The sequence below is a fragment of the Eublepharis macularius genome, chromosome 7 (assembly GCF_028583425.1).
Source record: "Eublepharis macularius isolate TG4126 chromosome 7, MPM_Emac_v1.0, whole genome shotgun sequence".
In the NCBI taxonomy this organism is placed as follows: Eukaryota; Metazoa; Chordata; class Lepidosauria; order Squamata; family Eublepharidae; genus Eublepharis; species Eublepharis macularius.
In genome coordinates this window covers 16870231-16893733 of record NC_072796.1, presented here as the reverse complement: position 1 = coordinate 16893733, position 23503 = coordinate 16870231, and the positions used below count along the sequence as shown (strand labels likewise).

The 23503-nt window shown below is 43.8% G+C and overlaps 1 protein-coding gene across 1 annotated transcript; it reads left to right on the top strand.

The window, feature by feature from the left end:
* The first annotated feature begins 173 nt into the window (after positions 1 to 173).
* LOC129333036 (carboxymethylenebutenolidase homolog) lies at positions 174 to 23000 on the top strand. Its single transcript, XM_054984345.1, has 6 exons — positions 174 to 343; positions 8869 to 9083; positions 11845 to 11952; positions 15735 to 15877; positions 19977 to 20068; positions 22066 to 23000. The coding sequence occupies exons 2-6, from the start codon at positions 8869 to 8871 to the stop codon at positions 22243 to 22245; spliced, it is 738 nt and encodes a 245-aa protein (XP_054840320.1). The 5' UTR covers positions 174 to 343; the 3' UTR covers positions 22246 to 23000.
* The last annotated feature ends 503 nt before the right edge of the window (positions 23001 to 23503 follow it).

The window sequence follows — 23503 nt, the reverse complement described above, 5'->3', positions numbered from 1 at the left end:
AATTCCCAAAAGCAAGACAGCCAAGCTTAGGTCAGAAGTACAAAGTCAAATGGTATGTTTTGTTTACACAGCTTGGTCAGACTCGGAGAGAGGTTAATGAATGCCATATTCATGAGGAATATCCTAACAAAAAAAAACTTGACTGAAAAACCAGAAAGGAGGAGGAGCTCAAAGCTGTTCCTACTTCTTAGCTAGGTTATTCTGTGTCAAGTTCTGGTGTTTCATAACAAGCAAGCTCCTTTTTTCTAACTCTCTATTTTACAGGGAAGATCCTTTTGAATCTTTTGACACCAAAGACTTCCGGGCCTCCCAGAGGAAAGGAACAGTCGACTTTTCTTTTCAGGTACGTAGGAAACCAGCATGGTTTGCCAAACTGAAAGGAGATGACTAGGTAGCAGACGTACTAGAGAGTTAAAGATGTTTTGATAATAACAATTGGCTTTTTCTCTTGACACCAAGAGACAATTCAATTGAACTTCAGTTCTAGGGAAGAAGAAAACCAAAGTTTTATTGCTACAAGCAATAAAAAGAATGTGGAGGAATGCGGAGAGGCATAGTTGGGGTTGCCAATGCCTTGAGAAAAAAGTCCTATCCCTTTTTTATAGGCTACACACAAGGAACATTTCTGATGGCTATCACTCAGATCACACCAGCACAGCAGTCTGCCTCATACTGTTGAGATCCCAGATCAGCCCAAAGCTACCCTTAGGAATTGCAGAAGGCAGAGTGTCGCTTGGGCCTAGCATTCACACAATCACAGGAGCTGCAAGGTATATAAAACAGTAGATTCATCTAGGTGTCCCAAGGTTGTTGAAAGTGTTGCTGTGGGAAGTGGCAGCATGAGAACCACGTGTGCTGTGCGCCTATGGATTGTCCTTTGGGTTGTCTGGGAAGTTAAATGGCCCCAGGATAAAAGCATCAGAGCTGTCCCGCACATGTTTGCTCTTATTTTTATTTTATATTTATGTTATTTACAGTCTGCTTTTCTCACTGAGATCCAAAGCAGATTACACAGTATAAGCCTATGCGATCAACAGCTGGGACATTAAATGCAGAAATTTGAAAAGAAGCATACAATTCATATAGAGGAATATAGCGACGAAAAACTGTTGAATAGGTCACGTCAAATTACTTAATTTGGCATGGCCTATTAAACAACACAGAAGCTTATCAGTAAGATCATGTCTACATTCACAGACAATACCTAGTGTAGTATAGTCTATAGACCATGTCCCTTTATTGAAGCATCTCTCTGAACCATTTCTTTACAGCACATTGCCTAAGTTGCCTGAGAGCCAAACTACACATGACGTCTTACACAGGTTGGACACTAGTCGGCTTCCCTCAAGTTTTGATGGGAAATGTAGGCGCCCTGGTTTTACAGCTTGGCTCTCCATTACAGCTGCAAGACCAGGATGCCTACATTTCCCATCAAAACTTGAGGGAAGCCGACTAGTGTCCAACCTGTGTAAGACGTCACGTGTAGTTTGGCTCTAAGTTAAAAAGCCCTCCTGAATAATTCAGTTTTGCACAATTTGTAGAATGCTAGGAGAGTGGGAGCTTTCCTGATGTCTCCAGGCCAGCCATTCCATCAGATGGGGGCCCCTACAGAGCATGCACGAGCATGCAGTGTTGATTTTGCCCATTTGCAGGGTGGTACCTACAAAAGACTCTCTTCAGGTGAGCAATGTTGCGGTGCTTGAGCATAGGGGTAGATGCAGTCCAGCAGATATGAGGGGCAAAGGCCATGAAGGGCTTTGCATGTGATAGCCAAAACCTTGAATTAAGCCTGATGACTGATGGATAGCCAACGGAGTGACTGCAGAATAGGATTAATATGCATGCTCCACCTAGCTCTTGATAATAATCACGCAGCAACATTCTGCACCAGCCAGAGTCTCCAAGCTGACTTTGAAGGGACACCTAGGGAGATCTACGTAGAGTGCATTGCAGTAGTGTAGTCTTGATGTTATTCTGGCATGAATCCAAGTAGCCACATCTGCTGTATCAAGGGAGGGAGCCAGCTTCCAGGGCAGGCTAGTCTGAGGGCCAAACTACAAGTGACGAATGACACAGGTTGGACACTTGTCAGCTTCCCTCAAATTTTGATGGGAAATGTAGGCAGCTTGGCGGAATGTTGGACAAGTGACAGTTGAAAAGTCCATTGGACAGCAGTTGGAGAGCCAAGCTGCAAGGCTAGGATGCCTACATTTCCCATCAAAACTTGAGGGAAGCTGACAAGTGTCCAACCTGTGTCATTCGTCACGTGTAGCTTGGCCCTGAGTTGGGAGAGAGGCTTCCTTGCAGCTGCATTTACTTGCTTCTCCACCAGCAATGCTGGATCCAGTATAACCCCTCGGCTCTTCACTGAGTCAGCAAGGGTCAGCTGGACGCCACTGAAAGTGGGAAGCACAATGTCCTTCACGATCTCCACTTGCCCAACCAGCATCACATCTGTCTTGTGTCTAGGTTCAGCTTCAATTTTTTGGCTTTCAGGCATTTAACCAACAGCTGCCAGGCAGCAACTCAGGACATCTACTGCATCACCAGGGGTTTGGATAGATACAGAGCTGGTGTCATCTGCATATTGATGGCATCCGATTCCATCGCAACAGCTGATTTCTTACCAAAGGCTTTTACATAGAGGTTGAATAACATGGGGAATAAGATTGCAGCTTGTGGACCTCAGAGATCATTCCCACCCTGAAGAAAGCTCATCTCCAACAGTAACCCTCTGAATCCACTCCACGAAGAATGATTTAAACCACTCCAAGGCACAACCAGGTTACCTGCCTCTGTCTCCAGATGTCTTAATTGGATAGCACAGTCTACTGTATCAAATGCTGCAGATAGATCCATGAGAAGCAATAAGATAGCATGGCCCTATATCTGTATTCAGAAGGAGGTCATCAGCTAAAGCCACCAGAGCCATCTCCGTACCATAGCAGCCTGAACCCAGATTGAAAAGAGTTCAGAGCACCAGAGTTATAAAAGAAAACCTGGAGCTGGTCCACTACTGCTCTCTCAATCACTGTGCCTGGAAAAGGGCAGATTAGAGACTTACAAGAAACAATCCAATTGTTTGGCTGGCTCCAGCATTTGGTTGGCTCCAGCAATGCACCAGTGGAAGGCACTGACAGCTGCATGTCTTTGTCATGTTCCCCTCTCCCTAGCAGTCCTTTCCAACCTTGGAAAAGTTTATTGCGAGGATCTCAGGATCCAGGTGAACTGAATAAATAAATGTTGAAAAAAGCCTCCAACTAAGCATGATGCAAGGATGAAACTCAGATAAAATAGAGAGCCATAAAGCATGTTGTACTGCAGAAGAGGGCTGGAATATATTTTCATGTTTATGTAGGCGTCTGGATATAACTTCAGGTATCCTACAAATAGCTGCTGGAAAGTGTTTTTTTTAACAAAAACATTATATACAAGAAATTCTGTGGCTTTTAAAACATGTATTATTGAGGGGCTGTCCTTTGTACACCAGTAGTGCTTTTTCTAAGGCAGTAAGTGGCAGCAAACTGCCAGAAATTTGCCTGATAGATTAAAGGTGCTAGGCTGCCCCAGTGTGATAGACAGATCAATATAATCTCAGACAGAATAATGTTAATTAGCATCTCATGATTACTGTGGTGGCAGCCAGTGCTGATTGCACCCTGGGTCTCAGTACATTAAATCCCACAGTTGGTGATGGGAGAATATATTTCCCCTTGTGGATTGCAAATTATTCACGTGCACCTTAAAGTTTATAGAATCCATGCATAGGGAAGGAACAGCAATGCTAAACTTGCCTTTGAACTAGCCACACCTAGCAAGATCCGTTGACCTTGAAGAGACCATGAAAACTCAGAATTCTCTCATACTTCCCGCTTTCAATCGTCTTGGTCGGTGCAAATCTGGTTCGGATGGTGGTCTGGAATCCCAGGAAACTCTGATCACTGCAAGCTGTGGAATTGGGAGATGGGCTTGCACCCCTCTGCCTCATATCAGCCTCATGACATGTTTTGGGTACAAAGCTGGCCGAAGATGGATAGGATCCAACGCATGTAGGCCTGAGCCATCAATTGCTTCCCTTTGAGAAGTCCCACCCACCTCCTTAAATTGGCTTGAATTTGACAGTGTGTTTCTGGGGATGGAAGGATTTCTGACTGTGGAACATGACGTTCCTGCTTTGTCTTCTAGAGTTGCCTACCTTCAGGTAGGGCATAGTGATCTCCCAGAATTACAATTAATATCCAGACTAGGCAGATCTGTTCCTCTGGAGAAAATGGATGATTTGGAAGGTGGGTTCTTTGTAGGGTTGCCAGTCCCCAGCTGGTGGCAGGAGATCCCCCACTCCCACCCTCCACCCCCTGCCCTCGCGTACCTGGCTAGCAGGGGAGGCACGGGCCTCCCAGAGTGCACTCCTTGGGGTTGCAGCACACTCCTGTGGGCCCGATCTGCACCTGAATTGGCCTGAATCAGGCCTGAATCAGGCCACTGCAGAGCACGGGAGCGCTCCCATGCTCCGTAACAGCCTGTTCCAGGCTGATTTGGGCCTGATCTAGGTAGATTTGGGCCCGAACAGGCCGATTTGGGCCTGAATTGGCCTGGATCAGGCCGCTGCAGAGCGTAAGAGCTCTCCTGTGCTTTGCAGCAGCCTATTCCAGGCCAATTCAGGCCTGATTTGGGTAGATTTGGGCCCAAAACTGGCCAATTCAGGCCCGAATTGGCCTGCACTGGGCTGCTGTGGAGTGCGGGAGCACTCACACGCTCTGCAGTGGCCCATTCCAGGCCAATTCAGGCCTGAATTGGCCCAGATCAGGCTGCTGCTGAGCAGCAGCTCAGTTCAGGCCTAATTGGCCCAAATCTGACCCAATTTGGGTCCCAAATCAGGCCCAATCCAGTCCCCCCCACAGAACATGGGAGTGTTCCCAGGATGGCTGTGGCCTATGTTATGACGTCTCTTCCTGGAAGAGGCCTGTCACTCAAGGCTCAAGGTTTCTGTGAAGAATTAACCCTTCTCAGTCCTTCAGCTGTTTGTACAGCACTTCTAAGTTTTTAAAAAAGTGCAGTCTGTTACACCCCCCTCCTCAGAAATCCGCTGGTTGCCCACCTCAGGCTGGCAACCCTAAGAGACAATTGTTTATACTGGGGGGTGTACAAGAACACCCACAACATGATGCCCACAGGGTGCCTTGGCACCCACTGATGTGTTTCTGTCTCCTGCTTTCTTCTTGAGTCTTGGGGATAAAATCCAAAGGTTCTTAAACATACCCAAAAAAAGGGTGGATCGACTGCTGAGTTCACCCCAGGCAAGTGCATTATTGCCATGTGCTCTTGGCTTGGGACTTTGAGAAGGGCAGCTTTACAGGGAGCAACCCCTCTTCTTTCTCTGGTAACTGAAACCAAACAGTACCTGTTCCCAAAGCAAACATCTGATTTTGGCTTTCTTCCACCTCCTCTTTGCAGGAAGTACTATAGTGTTGCCTTTAGATCTGCAAGGAATGCATGTGGAGATAAGACATTTTACCCAGGTCTTAGAGCCAAACTAAAAGTGACGTCTTACACAAGTTGGACACTAGTCGGCTTCCCTCAAGTTTTGATGGGAAATGTAGGCATCCTGGTCTTGCAGCTGTAATGGAGAGCCAAGCTGTAAAACCAGGATGCCTACGCTTCCCATCAAAACTTGAGGGAAGCCAACTAGTGTCCAACCTGTGTAAGATGTCACTTGTAGTTTGGCTCTAGTGTCAGAATATTCTAGTTTTTGCTCTGGGAATGCTCAAACTATACGGCCAGCTGCTTTTCCTCTCTGAGTTCCTTTTAAATCCTAAATGGCAGAGGACTGCTGCATAGGTATGGAAATGAATGCAGCCCAGGAGACCCAAAAATACTGGCTACCTTTGAGCCTTTGGGCAGGGCAGGAGAATTGAACCCTTTACAGTTAACACAATTTTCTAATCTTATCCTGGTGAGTTTCTAATGGGACTGGGTGGTGTTCAGTCAGATTGGGAGGGGGGAGGCTTCATGAAAGGGGGGAGATTTTTTTTAGAAGTAGGTATCTTGGGAATTCGGAAGAATGGTCTGGAGAGAAACATCCAGCAACAGGGAGAAGGAAGTTATAGAAAGAGCCAACAAAACTTATTTGGAACCATTAAGATATTTCTGTTTCTCTTGAACATCATAGAGATAAGTTTCAGACCTAGCACCAAAGTAGACGTGATGGTTTTTAAATAGTTGGGTCTGGTTTCCCTGTAGCTATATAGCAGCTGCAAGGAATGGCTTTTAAAAATAAAGGAAAACCCAAAAAGGCTCAGAGTATTGCCACATGGGGAAAAGGGCTCCTGTCTACCCCCAAGTTGTATTCCCACAGGGAAACAGCACTGGGAGGGGGCAGTTATGTCCTCATTTTTTTGCTTCTCCACAGGAGCCCTTTCTCCCCACATAGCAGTGTTCCTTCCAAGTCAAAATGGGCTATTTTTAAAAAGCCGTTCCTCGCAGCTGCTGTCTAACTGCAGGGAACCCAGAGGCCCCTGCTGTTTAAAAATCTGCGTATCTAGGTAGGCCCCTAGTGAAAGAGGATTGAGTTTCTATCACTTTGGTTTTTCCTGTGCTCAGATGCTGTATTATTTTGCTGTCCAGCTGGATACTACTTGCAACCAATGCTTACTTACACACTAAAGACAAAATGGGTTTTACTTTCGCCCCCTGAAATTGCATTTATGCGGTTTTTACAACCACACCTCAACTTGGCTGACACTTACCAAAGTTCAAAAGAGGGTCAAACAGAGCCTGCTCAGTAATGACAATATTTCAGGTTTCAATCAAAGGTTCAATCAAAGGTTTATTACAGTCGCAAGACCAGCCAAGTTAAGTACAGATAAAAAGAGCAGTTTTTAAATACTTAAAATGGATAAATACATAAAAGATAAAACTCACTCGCTTCATTAATTCACTTCCCAGCAATTGACGTTTCCTTCGTCAAGTGATTCCGCTTTCTGAGTGCTATCACACAGAATTTTGCAACTGCGTAAGATGCAGTTCTCTGGCTATCCTCTAAAAGATACACCCAAAGGGTTTCAGGACTAAAATCCATATAATACTGTAATGGTTTAAATCTATAGAGTAGTGGAATAATTAATGGTATCCTTTCTTCTTGATTTCAGGTTTCTAAGGTTTCCTTGTTTCCAGGTTTGGTGTGGAACAGGAAAAGAGATTTAGAATAGAGGGTCATACTGCAGGCTGTCAGATTTCTCCTGACCTGTTGGTGGGATAAATCCTATTTGTGCAAAGGGAATGTAGGCTAAGGCTGGAGAGGGCCAGCTGAGTGAACTCCTCAGGTCCTGTAGTAAAAATGGACGCCTGCAAGGTCTGTTTTACCACAGTGCCCGCTCATACATACATACACAGAACACTGCCTTCTCCTGAGTCAGAACAGGTCTTTCATATCACCTACTGTCTGCCTTTTACTGGAGATGCCGGGGATTGAACCCGAGACTCTCTTCCACTGAACCACACTCCTTGCACAGCCCCTCCCACTCCTCTGTCATTGGGAGGATTTTGACATGGAACCTCCCAACGCTTTCCAATTAACCGTGCCCCCAAGGCTGCCATTTGATGATGAGCCCCATCCAGGCCTTTTTTTCTGAGAAAAGAGGTGGTGGAAATCAGGACCACACAATGACGTCACTTTGGGTCAGCTGGAACAAGGGGGGAGATTTTTAAAGTTTAAATCACTCTAGGCGAAATGGTCACATGGCCGGTGGCCCCACCCCCTGATCTCCAGATAGAGGGGAGTTTAGATTGCCCTCCACGCCACTGGCGCGGAGGGCAATCTAAACTCTCCTCTGTCTGGAGATCAGGGGGCGGGGCCACCAGCCATGTGACCATTTTCAAGAGGTGCCGGAACTCCATTCCACCACATTCCCGCTGAAAAAAAGCCCTGGCCCCGTCCCCCTTGATATCCCCAGTGAGCCTGATCTAGTCAGATCTCAAAGCTAAACAGGTTCAGCCTTGGTCAGTAATTGGATGGGAAACCTCCAATGAAGACCAGGGTTGCAGAGGCAGGAAAGGGCAAACCACCTCAATTAGTCTCTTGCCATGAAAACCCCACCAGGGTCGCTATGAGTCAGCTATGAATTGAGGGCACTCTCCTCCACCCCCCCACCCCCTAGCAGCTTTTTTTGGGATGTGCCAACTCTCCTTCTCCATTCCCAAAGTACCCGCAGAGTGAACAAAGTTGGGGATCTCTATCTGTGATATAGCCTTAGCATCTTAGAGCCTAACCACTTTTTCTACCTCGGGCTGCTGATAGCTAGTCCCATCTGCCATGCTAGTCCCACATTTCAAGCCCCTCAGGATAAAAGTTCAGGGGGCTCAGCAGTCTATAGCAGCCATTTACTGTATACCAAAAAAAACCACTGTAAGTATTTTTGGTAATAATTAAAATAATTTTTAAAAATCATCTTATCACTTTCAATAGCACTTGACAGGGCTTTTTTTCAGCTGGAATGCGGTGGAACAGAGTTCCGGCACCTCTTGAAAATGGTCACACAGTGGTCATGCCACTGACGCGGAGGGCACCGGCCATGTGACCATTTTCACTGAGGGCGATTTAAACTTTAAAAAACTCCCCCTTTGTTCCAGCTGACCGAAAGTGACATCATTGTGCAGTCCTGAGTTCTACCACCTCTTTTCCCAGAAAAAAAGCCCTGGCCCGTGATAAGAATTATCCTGTTGGAATCAATCCATTATTATGCCTCAGGTTCTAAAGCTCCCCCTGCAATCCCAAAAGGACTGTTGGAACTACACTCACCAGCTGGGATCATTTCTAACAAGCTTTGTGCATTTTCTGAACGTGTGTGCATTTGCTTTTCAAACGTGCAGATGGCAAATGAAGCAAACTCTTGCCCATGCAATCTTGGAGATACTCTTGACTATGAAGGTCTTGGTTGCGAAGTTTCCATTGAGCACATCAAAGCCTACCTTTGCAAACCTTCCCTCCCCACTGAGAAAGCTGTGATTGTGATTCACGACATCTATGGATGGCAGCTGCCCAATACCAGACATATCGTCGACATGCTTGCAGCCAATGGATACCTGTAAGATATTTTTCTTATTTTATCACAGTGGCCTGTTTTATTCTGAATGCAGACAGCAGCCTGCTACTTCCTCTTATATTTATTTAGGCATGCTTTCCCCTTAAGAATTAAATATGCAAAACAGTGCATTCTGAATAATTCATAATAGTATTTTACACGTCATTTAAACCCTGTTAATCTTCAGTCACTGTAATATAAAAGCCTAATAAACAAATGAATATTATCGAAGGGTGGCTGGATTCTAAACATACATTCAGTGTCAGTTGGCTTGACTAAACATGACCAGTACTGTGCTTGGTTTTGATGAAGATATAAATGCACCATCAGATCCAGAAGTGAGTAGCAACTAACAATTCAAGCAGTGTGCCTGCTGAGTCGCACGCTCCCCCTCGTTCTTAAATAATCCTTGGAACATTCTCCCTGAGTTTGCTCACGCAGTTGCATCCATAAGCCTAGGCATCAAGGGGGTATCCATCTGCCCAATCTGAAGCTTTATTATTGGGCTTCGGTTTTGTCACAACTAATCCAAATGTTGAAAACTCAAGCATCTGAACCATGGGTTAGTACAAGGGGAAGCTTATTCTGACCCAATACTTCTTTGAGGCACAATCTGGTCACCTTTTAAGCTACATTCCCAAACGGTAGCTGCAAGCTCAATTTTAGAAAACGCTCCATTAGTCTGGGACAAATTAAAAAGGAAATTAGCACCAGAGCCCTCCCCAATGGGCTGTGTTCTTAACTTGGCATACTGCCCCGCAGGTTTAGACCTAAGTAAATTTTGGTCATGGTCCGAATTGGGTCTTGACCATATCAGGAATTGGTATAGACAAGGGAAAATCCTCACGAAACAAGAAGTCGATTTGAAGCTACAAGGCCAGCTATTGCTGTTCCATTATTTCCAAATGAGAGTAATTACGCTCTCCTATGCTACCAAAAATGGTTCTCTCAGACCATTTGAGTCCCTTCTTCGAGGACAATGAAAGGTCTATTGTCTAAAATTTATCAATTCTTCTTGAGGTCCTATACCCCAAACATATGTTGACATGTGGGAGACAGAACGGTCTGGGGAACTTAAAATAGATGACTGGGAATCTATCTGGAGTTCTCCCTCAAACAAATCTACTATCCAGTCGATTAGGACACAGTATTATAAATTATTTGCACATTGGTATTTCTGTCCCAATAGACTACATAAAATAAATCATGGTCTTAGCCCTAAATGCTAGAACTTGGAAGCTTGTGGGCAAAAAGGCTCTCCAATTCACTTATGGTGGAAATGCCCCCAAATTTATCTGTTCTGGCTGTATGTTTCTAAGGCAATGTTTCAATTTACTAAGATTTATCTACCCTTCTTTCCGAAGCTGTTTACATTTGATATCTGGAATGATATCCAAATTCCCAAAAAAGACAAGAAATCTTATTTCCAAATTATTAGCAGAAGGTCAGTTGACCACTGCTGCCTTTTTTTCAGATCCAGCTGGACCTTCCCTAGATAGAGGACATGAGAAATTTTGGGAAATTTGTGTTTTGGAGAAAATTGTACACAATCCCTTTTTCTCTAGCTCAGATCATAGTGTGCAATGGAGCAGCTATGAAGAAATCTGGAATCCTGTCTGATTATTTGGAACCTAGAGGGATCCTAGCACAGAGAAAGGACTATAGCCTTTGGTTTTCTCTTTGACTGTCTTTATGTTTGAGGCTAGTATATCTTTTTGCACTCTCCGAGGGTCTAATTGTGTTTATATTTGTGTACTTCTTTACGTGAATAAATTATTTTTTTAAAAAACACAGAGGCATCCATGTAACCAAGGCTTTACTGAGAAAATGCCCCCATGCTATTTCTGAGCATCTCCTGTTCCCCAACAGCAGCATTTTGGGGGCACATTTTGGGCTGCAGTGAAAAAGGGAGGCAAGAAAGCCTTTTTCCACATGGATTATTTTCCCTGAGTTCGATGCTGTTGGAGGGTGGGTTTTTACCTGCTTCATCACAGCATCATGGTACATTCATATACTCATGGATTTCCCCTGACTTTTCTTCAGTTTTTCCCAAATCTGTTCTGATGTGATGGTTTAGGAAATATCTCAACAAAGCTGGGATGGTTGCCATGTGGATGGGGAAATTCCCCTGTTCCACCTACAAAGCAGCCATTTTTCCTGCCCATCCCCACAGCAGCCATTCCCGCCCCCCACCACCACTGGGGTCTTTTTATTTAAATTATCAGTTGAGTATTGTTATATCTTTATAACGTTGCAGAGATTGCTACATCAGGTTTTCTGAATTCCCAGCTTTCATTTTAAAAACAGACTCTAGTCCCTTCCCTTGAGGTGATATAAGGGGAAAAGGATGTCTCTGCAACAAAAGGGGCTAGAGACTTTTTTAAAAAACTGGGAAAACTGGGAATTCAGAGAACCAGATACCCATATGCAATTGTCAATAAAATTAAACACCGTCTCCAGTAGCAGGGAGGGTGTGTGTGGGCTGCTGCTAGGGGACTACGGTGAGGAAAATCCCGGGAAACCTGCCACGGGGAAGCCCCATTGCTGATGGGCTGAATCAACAACCATAGCAGCAACCACACAAGTCTGTTCCCATGTGGAAACCACTAAAGTTACGCTCCATAGGTGGAACTCTTTCAGTCTGCAAAAATGTTCCATTGGATCTAAGCCAATGTTATTGCGCCTTAACTAAGGAAACATCCGCAGGTAATTAATTTTTGGTTATTTACCAAGTAAAATCACATCTATTCTATTTTCCATACAGAGCAATTCTCCCAGACTTTTATAAAGGGCAAGAGCCTTGGAAACCATCTAATGATTGGTCTATATTTAATGACTGGCTAAAAACACGAGATGCCAAGAAAACCAACAGGTAAGAGTTCAGGGCAAATGCATAACTATTACTCCTCCTTATCTGGATATCCCTGCTGTGATGGGTGAGTTGAAGCAGTACACATCAGGGAGAGGTTGCAGATGCAGACATTAATACTTTCGAACACTTACCTGTGAGAAAGCTAGAAAGCTGGATGTATCTTTCACATTAGCTACATGGGCAGTCTCCTAACTCATGCACTGCAAGCCAAAGCCTTACACAGAAGCTGCTAGGTTGGCATCCAGAGAAAGATCTGTGGGGTTAAGCTGATAGTTCCAGCAAAATTAAACCACCAGTCTGATCCAGCAAGGCTTTTCTTACATATGTCCAAAAGAAGAGCCCCTAGACACCTTAAAAACTAAAAAAAAAAATATTCCAAAATACATTTTTGAGAGTCAGAGAATCTACTGCAGTCTCTAAGGGAGTGTAGCATCGCTGAGCAAGGCCACTGGGGTTCTCTACGCTGCATGCCTGCTCCAAATACTTGCCAGCTCTCAAACCAGACATTTCACACAGCTGATCTACTGGGCTGCTTTTTGTTAAACAAAACTTATCAGGGGAATGCTCACAGTCTGTGTGTAATATCTTGCTTGGGCCTTACGTCTATGTGCTTGTTGACAGTATACGGCTTTATAGCTATTTAGTTGATTTTCTTGATCATATTAAATTTTGGGATGTCCATCAGACTTGTATAGGTTCCCAGAAAGCCTGCTTGAATCCCCAGGTGCTGCCAGTCACCTTGAGTGGTGTCAAAATGCAAAGTTCCAAAAGGACTGGCAAGCGATGCCCCACTGCCAGGGTAACAAGCTGCCACCAGCCTCTTTTAACTCACAGCTTAATGCCAAGGGGCAAACCTCAAACCCCTGGTGCTAACAGGCAAAACCAACCCTGCAAGATAGCCATGTGGCAGGCTTGATCCAAAGAAACATATAATTTGGTAGTTTGTGGCAAATGGGCCAAAGTGCTGGGTTTGGATTGAAGCCACAACTCTTAATAACTCCACACCAATCTAAGAGTAAGTAATTTCTTAAAGAAAATTGCCAAAAAAAAAGCACTTATAAATGTGTAGAGAAGCAAAGAAAACAACAATAGGCTACTTAATTTAGGCTACATACACTATAAATCCCTAAACTTGTTCCAGATGTTATCTTCAGCAAGTTTCAGAAACCAAATGGGAGCTTTAGCTCTTAGGTCAGAAATCCAAAAGAATAAAGCACGCAAGTTGCTATCACAGGAATCCACTAGTTGCATAGCATGCAGGAGCAAAAGGGTCCTCCGGGAAGGTGTGTTCCAAGGAGCAGGAACAGGAGCAAGCGCAGAAGCAAGGGGGGAACAGACTGTGAAGCAGCTCCTTTTGAGGCCAGCCGCCTGCAGCTGCCCTAAGCTCCATCAAAAGGGCCAAAAACCTCTGATGGCAAGCTCAGCTGTAGCCTGCTGTCACAAGTAAGGGAGAGGGGAAAGAACTCATCTCCCCACCCCCACAATGTTATGTGCTAACAAGCCAGGAGTTTGGTGCCAGCCTCGATCAAGCTTTGTCCTGTTTTAGGTTTGCACATGCGGCTCAAGGCCTCTTATCTGACCAGAACAGACAATGCCGACCAGCCCCAGTCACCCAAAAGAAAAAAAAAAGTCTCAAAAGCCTGAACCAAGATGTTTAAACTAAAGAGAAATAAATTGGGTAAATGAGTTTCGTTACAAGATTGATGAATGAGGCTGAATGGTTTTTAAAATTACAATCTTAACAATGGAAAGCATTTCTTGAAGGCATATGTGACGGACAGCCCTCACTACACAATATGGAAATACAGAACTCGAACTCCCTTGAAATATTGATTCCAAAAAGGCATCCCATTCCAGGGCACCCCGTTCCATGGAGCCCATAGACACTTCGGGAATTTTAAAAACGGAGTGAGCACCATCACAGAATAGGTGTCATGGAGCCAGGGCTGGATCTAGGGTTGCTGGCGCCCAGGGCAACCCAAGTCCAGCTGCCCCTGCACGTGCTTCCGGCGCTGTGTAATGATGTCATTTCTGTGATGTCATCACGCAGGGTGGAGTGTGTCACCAGCGCGGCAAGCCGGCTGCCCTGGCGCACGGTGCGCTGTGGAGCTGGTGGCAGCAGCACAGGCAGCTGGGAGGCTGCCCATGCCATTCACCTGCCCCGCTGAGGGGGCGGCCGGCTTGCTGCGCGCTCCCTGTCCTGTGGGGCAGGTAAATGGTCAAGTGGCCTCCCCCCTCTGCTTTGTTGCCCGTGCTGCCGCTGGCGCGCTCCCAGCAGCTGGCAGCTGTGCCCAGCGCCCCCACTTTGGTGGCTCCGGGGGCAGCCTACCCCCCTGCCCCCTCCATCAATCCAGCCCTGCAAGGAGTTCATGACCAGTCACAAAATGACAAGGGAGTACTAGGTCCAACCACAAGCTTCTGGGAGGTTGCAAGCCTCCTATGATAGAGACAGCTGTTTCTGAATGGCTCCTCCCTGTGGGCACAAAGATGAACCCTCCTGGATTTTTCTGAAGGATCTCCTGCTCCACTGAGGTATAGGAAAGCCAAGATGGGCTACCTGCTTTGCAGAAGAAGCATGTGGGGGCTCCAGGAAACCTACCAATGAGCACCGTGGTACCCATGGGTTCCACTAGTGAGACGTAGTGGTTTTAGTGTCAGACTAGGATCTGGGAGACTCAGCTTTGAATCTCTACTCTGCCATGGAAGCTTGCCAGGGGAGGTTTGGGGCCAGTCACCCCCTCTTAGCCTTACCTACCTCACAGGGTTGTTGTGAGGATAAAATGGAGAATAGTGAGAGCCATTTTGGTTCTCTCCAGTGGGGAGAAAGGTGGCATATAAATAAAGTAAATACATAAGTTAGGAAACACTATGCCAATTCTTCACTATCATTTGAAGATGACCAATAGGGGAAGCATTCTTTGATAATTCTGTTAACCATTTTTTCCAGTGCTTACCTATAACAATATTTCTATGTATTGACTAAGTCCGCTGATTTTACAACTTAACAGAACTCCATCATATCAAGCATTCGGGGGGAAAACATTCTGACCATACCTTGATTCTAATCCCCCAAAAACACAGAGGTGGAGGAAGCAAATTTACTATTAAATGCCCCGACCTGGATAGTCCAGGTGAGCCTGATCTCATCATATCTCAGAAGCTAAGCAGGGTCGGCCTTGGTCAGTAATTGGATGGGAGACCTCCAGCGAAGACCAGGGTTGCTGAGGCAGGCAATGGCAAACCACATCTGTCTCTTGCCATAAGAACTCCACCAGGGGTTGCCATAAGTCAACTATGACTTGCTGGCACTCTCCACCATCACCTATTAAACACAATTCTGCCAATTATTGCATACAGAGAAAACCTTCAAAACGTCCAATTCCTACTAATATTTCATTTGAAATTGAATCAACAACAACAATGAAACAGAGGGGGAAAGTTTCTTGAAAAAAAGCACTTTTGAATAGACATGCCCCTATTATGCTTTACATAATCACAACGCTGTTAAAGAAGTGTATCATTATATTATAAACATTAAAAGACAATTTTCCAACCAAGAATCATTTAGGGTCCTTTTGCTGTTTGGTCTACAAGCACGATAGATTCCCTGTAATAGCTAAGTGCTTAAAAACCATAAAACACAAATACAAAGAAAGGAAAAAAGATGGGTGAGATGGGTGGAAAGGGTATATGCAGCTGTGTTTCTCTTCCCCCACACAAACACCCTGAATTAATTATTTTGTTGGTTATTCTGCTGCTCACTTACAATTTTTGTCTTTTAGGGAAACTGATGTTGTCTTAAAGTATCTGAAAGAACAGTGTAACATGAAGAGGATAGCTGCCATTGGATTTTGTTGGGGTGGAGTTGTGGTACATCACTTGATGTTGTCATATTCTGAACTTAAGACAGGTGTCTCAGTGTACGGTACGTGTGGACTAAATACAGAGAAAAAAACCTCAAAAGCTGATTTTAGAGTTGTGAATGGGGTTTGGGTGTGATGGCTGGGTGGCAGAGTTTGGAAAAAGAATGCAGTTCAGAGGGTATGTGATGTTACTTCTCCTAGATTATGGCCTATTTTGCATGGTATACTTTAAGACTGCGATGCTAATCATTCATGCTGATCGGTACTGAAACGGCTTGAGGTCCCATCATTCTGCACTGCATGACCTCAAGGCGATTTGATGTCTGTTTGGAGCCGCTTTTTGTGGGGGCTGGAACTGACATCATTTTTTTTAAAAAATGCACATGCATCCTAACATTGCAGTGTTGGAGCCCATTCCCCTCCCATGTTTGCTGATTGGGCTGTCCCGTGCCCACTGGAGAGGCAATTGGTGGCAGAGTTCTGGGGGGAAATGTAATTTTCGTGCTTGTTCCACTCCCATTCATTTTTTTAAAGTCAAGCCAGGAAAGAGTTAAAATGCTGCTGCTTCATTCCCTCCAGGGATTTTTTTCTCTTTGGCATTAGGATAAGCCTAAAACAGCCGGGAGGGAGGGAGGGAGGGAGGGAGGGAAAGGCAGCCATTTAACCGTTTCCTGGCTTTTAAAGGCAGCAGGGAATAAGCAGCAATGTTAAGACTCATTCCTGGCTTTGGAAAAAAAGAGTGCGTGCATATGCAGGAGGGATGAAGAGAACAGAGAAGCAGCCTTATGACCCTAGCCTCGTTTTACTAATAAAAATGGCAGAAAAGGAGTTCAGAGAGCTGAGGAGGGTGGGAATGGTTACTGGCAGACAGATCAATCACCTCCCAGGGAAAAGGAAAGCACAAGAAGCAGAAAGGGAGTATGTGGTTTCACACAGACATAACACACGGCAGCGTTGACTAGGCATTGACATGAAAAAGAAAATCATAGAATGTGCGCTGGAAGGAAATACAGGGAAGACAAATGTTGAATCCACGTCCCATGACTACCTTGGACGTCTGGAAATGAGGAGAACATGGGAAGTAAAATGGAGTACAATAAGCTTAAAAATGACTGTGCAAAAGACACCTATATGATATTCCATAGACTCCACCCTCTGAAGCTGCCATTGTCTCTAGGGAACTGATCTTTATAGTCTGGAGATCAGCTGTAATTCCGGGACAACTGCAGGCCCACTTGGAGGTTGGTAGTCCCAGCTGCTGAAATACACAAACTTCCATGATCACTTGTTTAGAAAATATGCTCTGCTACTATCCATTCTCTTTGCAGAGTGCAACTTTACTCAGAAGCAATGAATGGGCAGAAAATATAATCTGTTATGTTATCTGAAACGATCCCTTTTCTCTGCTTATGTTCTCTGCTATAAATGAAGTCATGGTTAGCACAGATAATTTCATTCACCTTTCATGACACCACCACAGCAAAGGCTCTAGAACATGGGCATTCTGGAATAAGGCTGTCATTCCTAAGAGTGATCCCGATGGTCCTGCTGCTGGCAATAGGGCCATCTACATACAAAGTAGGGCTATTTGTGTATTTAGGGGATTCCCTGGGTGAACAAAAGTATTAGGTTGTAAATTTAAGGGCCCTGACCTGGATGGCCCAAGCTATCCCAATCTTGTCAGTTCTCAGAAGCTAAGCTGGGTCAGCCCTTGTTAGTACTTGATAGAGAGAAACGCGGTACTGAATGCAGTCAAAACCAAAAATACCCACGTTAACTTACTACCATCAATAAATATAACATATATTACAACCAGTATATAAGACCACACAGTAGTAAAAGGTTAATGTGTGAACTATACAATTTTAATAAACAATTATTTCAACCCCTACTCACAGCTGGAAAAACATTCATACCAGTGCTAACATAGGAATACTATACCAGTAAATAAAGTGCAAGGTGCCCAAAGTGCTATTCATATATTGCACATTAGAAGTAAAGTGCAAATGCAACAAGAGCACCATATACACAAGTCTTTACAATAATTATAAGTTCCAAAGCACCGTGTATCCAACTTGTAGGAGAGAATTTCTCAATGATATTTTTCTCCAGGTAGTTGTAATTCCATCAAAGCACAAAGTCCTTTTGAGATCAATGTGTTGAATAATATTTCCTCTTGAATATGAATAATAAATCCTCTAACGGGTTGTCTAGATCCCAATGCTGCCCGTTTCAAAACATCTTTCTCAAAGAGTACAGTCACTAGAGGAAAATTTGATAATAATCAATGTAACAAAAATTACTCATTTACCTGTAAGTTACAATGTACAAAACACTTACATGATTCCTTCAAAGTTTTTCCTTCAAAATTGTTCCTCACGGGTATCCAATAACACATCCATTCCTTGTAGCTTGCCCGTGCGGTACTACCATAACAAAAGCTCTTATATCATTAAAAACCACACCATCAATGGGGATACTGTCTTAAAGGAGAAGCACATGCTGCGCTGCTAACGTTCCAAATTCAGCCAAGAAAACGTGAGTAGTCATTTGCAATGTTTAAACCTCTTGGCATCAAGCTCCTCAACCTAAAAATCCAATAAGTCTCTTTCCTACGAAGATCTCTCATAGCAACATCCGGGTGTTTATGTTGTATCTTATATAGTATTGTAAACTGCATGTCAGTTTCACTGTGTGATTTTTCTATATAGTGCTGCACTAACAGAGCCTCCAATATCTGATTCCTTGTGCGGGATTGGTGTTCACTCAAACGGACTCTAATGGGGAGTGTTGTACTACCCACATACAAGGAATTGCAAGGACACCGTAAGAGATACACTACACCCTCCGTGTTGCAATTCATAAATAGCCGTGGAGTCCAAATGCCCAGTTGTTTTACTTCATCTTTTTTCATAATTAAAGGGCACTGTATGCATTTTCCGCATTTATATAAACCCTCCGGGAAACGGTTATCCTGATCCTTCTTCCTTTGGGAGATATCTGAGTGGATGAGTATGTCTTTAATATTCTGTGTTCTTCTGAAAGCTATTAAAGGGGAAACCTGGCATCCGGGAATGTCACTGAGCAATGGCCAATGCTTCATAATCGCTCTTCTTATAGAATTAGCCTTCACACTGTAATCAAAGACCTCCACTGTTCACACGTTAACCTTTTACTACTGTGTGGTCTTATATACTGGTTGTAATATATGTTATATTTATTGATGGTAGTAAGTTAACGTGGGTATTTTTGGTTTTGACTTGTTAGTACTTGGACAGGAGATCACCAAGGAAGTCCAGGGTCGCTATACAGAGGCAGGCAATAGCAAACCCTACGGGGTTGCCATAAGCACCTGACAGCACTTTACTCATACCAATTTAAAAGATAAAAAATACCCCAAATGGCCTGATGAAAACCGGGAATGCTCACTGCCGTCTGGGAGCCATGCCACGTTGAGAGCAGTGGAGTGTCAATAAAGAAAAGAGAAAACAGAAGTGTAGGGGATCCTGGCCTACCCAAGCCTCTTGCACTCTCTTCTTAATTCTCCCAAGATGTCTTTCTTCAGCTCCTTACCTTGCAAGTCTCTTTTGCCTCCAAGGGACCGACTTGAAGAAGAGAGTTGGGCCATTTCTGCTTAACACCCTTGGATTTGAACCTTCGGCACAATAAAAGGAGCAATAGGAGCATTTCTTTGCTACAAAATGTATGAAAGATTCTTCACGCAGCTGAAGTGTAGTGCTCTCCCTTTATAAACCTGTGCAGCAGGTGAGATCATCACAGCAGACACTCCTTCCGGTGCACAGCAGGACAGCCTAACGGAGCAGGTCTTGTGCTTCGGACCTGCCTCCCTGAGCGCAAAAGGAAAGCATCCATTCTCTTCTGGTATAAGCAAGGATGGAAAAATAGACCTTCAAGCAGGCGCTGCTGATCTTTAAAGATTTTTTTTAAAGAGTGAAGAATATTTTAATTGTGCTGACTTGTTATAAGATTTCAGATTTTGTATCTGTGAGAGTGTGTGCTATTGCCTGCCTTCGGTCCCAATGCTTCGAGAGAGAAGCAGGAGAGGACAAATATTTTAAATAAACAGACTCCGTGCTTGATTTTTACAACTGAAAATTACCAAACTGAATGTAGGTTTTTGTTTTTCTAAATGTATTATAGGAATTATCAGATTAGCAGAGGACAGGTACAATTTATTGAACCCCACATTTTTCATTTTTGGAGAGAAAGATGAAGTCATTCCTCTTGATCAGGTAAGTCGGTGTTGTTTAAAAAAAACCATTACTGAATTTTATCTCAAGACTTCAGAAAACACTGGGGAATCTGCGATTGGTTCTTCTCGGCATTTAAAACGTAGAACTAGCTGCTATGTGGGTCCTGGTGCAGACTGGAACTGTGATTGGTATAGATACCTGGTCCCCCCCTGCCCCCCCCCGCCCCCTGCCCCTTCCAAGGCTATTAGTGGGTGAGAGGAAAAAATGTTGATTGGCAAAAGCATACAAGGTGAGAGTGGAAAGTTAACCTCCCTTCCACCACAGGCCCCCAATCTGAATCAGAGCCCCATTTCACTGCCATTTTTATTTTTATTGACAGATACAGTCATAGATCTCCCAGCATCTCCCATTAGTTAGGCCTTCAGTTAATGGAGTATCAGAGTTTTGGATACTGACCTCACATTCACTCTGGAAAATGGACTAGGTGGTGGTAAATTGCCAAAGATTCATCTCTCTTAAATTCTGAAGTGTTTTGGTTTTTCTGTCCAAAGGTGATGATGGTTATTTCCAGGGCTTTTTTTCTGGGAAAAGAGGTGGTGGAACTCAGTGGAGTGCCCTCGGAGAAAATGGTCACATGGCTGGTGGCCCCACCTCCTGATCTCCAGACAGAGGGGAGTTTAGTGTGGAGGGCAATCTCAACTCCCCTCTGCCTGGAGATCAGGGGGTGGGACCACCAGCCCATGTGACCATTTTCAAAAGTTTTCCGGAACTCCGTTCCTCCACGTTCCAGCTGAAAAAAAGACCTGGTTATTTCAGAGAGCTGAAAACGACAGGAAAGAAGCATCATTACCATAGGAATGCATATTCATTTACTGTCAAGTATCTGTGCTGTTGTACTGAATCATTTCCCTGTGTAGTGGAACTTTATCCAGCTAAGTGGTAGTATCCTGGCTTCATATCCAGTTTTGTCTGCCCTTGGTTTGGGCAATTAAATTTCATGTTAATCTTCATATTATCTTTACACAAATCCACTTCTGTTAAGGATAGAGATGGGCACGAACAGCAATACGAACAAAAAAAGCCACGAACAGCCCAATCTGCTGTTCGCAAACAAGCTGTTCATGAGGCCCCCATTCTAAACGAACAGGTGGTCGTTGCAAGCCTCATTCGTTGCTGTTCTTTGCTGTTCATCAAGCCAGACATTTTGGCACATGCAATCAGTTCCCTTGGTAACTTAAGCAGGGATTGTCTGAACTCTGTCTGAACTCCTGCTTTTGCCCTGGAAACCCCAATCTAAGCCCAATTTAGCTTGATAGGCAGGCCTTCCTTTCAAGTGTGGAGCTCCAAATTTGTTACAACAAGGGAGCAAAGACCAGGGGGGGAGGGGGGCTCCCAGCTCTGACTTTGCAGACAGTGGAGAGACAGTTGCTGTTGGCATTTTGATAGAGTGCATTGGAGCTTGAATTTTCTTTGTATGGGGTGGGATAGGGATCTACCCCTTCAAGTTCCAGGGTTGCTGCCAGGCTCTGGGTCCGAGCTATTATTTATTATTGGTACCTTTCCTGGTGCCTGCTCAGGTCAGGTTTCTGGGAGTAGGGAACTTGACTTGGATGATGGCTGGAGGAGAGCCTGCTGCCCCCCCACGAACAGCCAACCACGAACATGTTCGTGAACAGGGCCATGTTCGTGGTTGTTTGTGAGTCCCTGTTCGTGGATGGCAACGAACAGCAAACATCATGTTTGGGTTTTTTTCCTGTTCGTGCCCATCTCTAGTTAAGGATGCTGGTGTGAATGTGTATATTAAAGTACCATTGGCAAACTGTATTGATGGGTGAGACACATCAGGTTTACAAATGTGTATAGAATTTGCTTTGTCTCCTTTTCTGTATTCATTTTAGTTAAAAAAAACTTGCTTGGGAACATGGTAATTTGTTAGTTTTTCAGGTGCTACAAGACACCTGAAAAACTAATCTTTAAAAGAAAAAAATATTTTAAAGAAAAAATGATCAATTCAGTACTAATATTTTCTGTTACAGGTAACTGTACTAGAACAGAAACTGAAAGAGAAGAGCAAAGTCAATTGGGAAGTTAAAATCTATCCAGGTCAAACCCATGGCTTTGTACATCGTAAGAGAGAAGATATTAACCCTGAAGATAAACCCTACATTGAAGAAGCAAGGAGGGATATACTGGAATGGTTAAAGAGACATATATAATAGACAGAGTCTGTGACATTGATTATACTAGCTCAACATAGAGTACTTAATCAGATTGTACTCAAACAATAAGTGCACTCTTTAAATTCAACAGGAAGGCAATTTAACACTAAACATAGCTATACCACATATATAAAGTAGTTTAATAATCTTTCCCTATTCATGTATTTTGTGTTTTATTGGAGAAAGAGGACTAGAGGTATAAATCACTGAGAATTAACAGCACCCTCACCTAAGTACAACTTTAATAAGAAGCAGTGACAGTTAAACTGGTAGAAACCTAATATATTTTTATAATGATCCAACTGGGTAGTTCTAGGTTGTTTAATGTCAGTCTTAGAATTGCTTATGCTCTGTTTCAGCACTTCTTCAACTTTATCGGATTTTTGTTGATGTTATGTCTGCAGATTTGCATTTATATGCCCTATGGCATTGTTTATTGAAACGTCCTCTATACTGACTGTACTAATCTCACTCTATGTAATCCATATTGAGTCTCAGGGAGAAAGAAAGAAAGAAAGAAAGAAAGAAAGAAAGAAAGAAAGAAAGAAAGAAAGAAAGAAAGAAAGAAAGAAAAAAAGAAAGAAAGAAAGAAAGAAAGAAAGAAAGAAAGAAAGAAAGAAAGAAAGAAAGAAAGAAAGAAAGAAAGAAAGAAAGAAAGAAAGAAAGAGGCTATGACTGTCCTTTAGAAGCACGACTAAGAACAGCATCAGTTTTTTTCCTGCAATAAAGAGAATGGTCGATTTGATTTCTAATTTGATTCTCCATTATTTCAATGAACATAATTTTCAGCTCTGTGGCCAGTATCCTATTACTCGGCTCAGCAAAGTTTGGAGCCTTCCTCCTGCCCTAGAAACACTTCTGAAAGATTTCTGAGTGCATCCTAGAATGTCACACTGAGCTGGAAGCAACATCATGGTATTGGAGTGATGCCATTTGTTACAGCATTTTTCACAATCATCCTGATGTTGGTGGCTGGTTTGAGACTCCTAACTTTATTTTCTGAGTTATGCCTACCACACATGGACAGATGTGGATCCCTTTATCATAGATTCATGGTAACTTTGTTTTGTTATATTTTGTTTGGATCAAGGTGGTATGGGGCCCCACGGCCCTGCCTCTGGCAACCTGGGCTAAGACATTAGAATTCTTCCTCCCTGTAATTCAAGTGTATTTTGTCTTGTGTGGTTTGACCCACAGTGGGGGAGTGAAGGGGCATCTCATAGCCGCCATCCTGCAAGCAGTCTTAATGGTGGAC

What these genes read in the sequence shown, in the direction of transcription:
- LOC129333036 (XM_054984345.1), top strand. Translation starts at nt 8,869, where the DNA reads ATGGCAAATGAAGCAAACTCTTGCCCATGCAATCTTGGAGATACTCTT. An exon ending in GATGCCAAGAAAACCAACAG is followed by an intron (nt 11,953 to 15,734) that starts GTAAGAGTTCAG and finishes TTTGTCTTTTAG; the next exon opens with GGAAACTGATGTTGTCTTAA. An exon ending in GACAGGTGTCTCAGTGTACG is followed by an intron (nt 15,878 to 19,976) that starts GTACGTGTGGAC and finishes AATGTATTATAG; the next exon opens with GAATTATCAGATTAGCAGAG.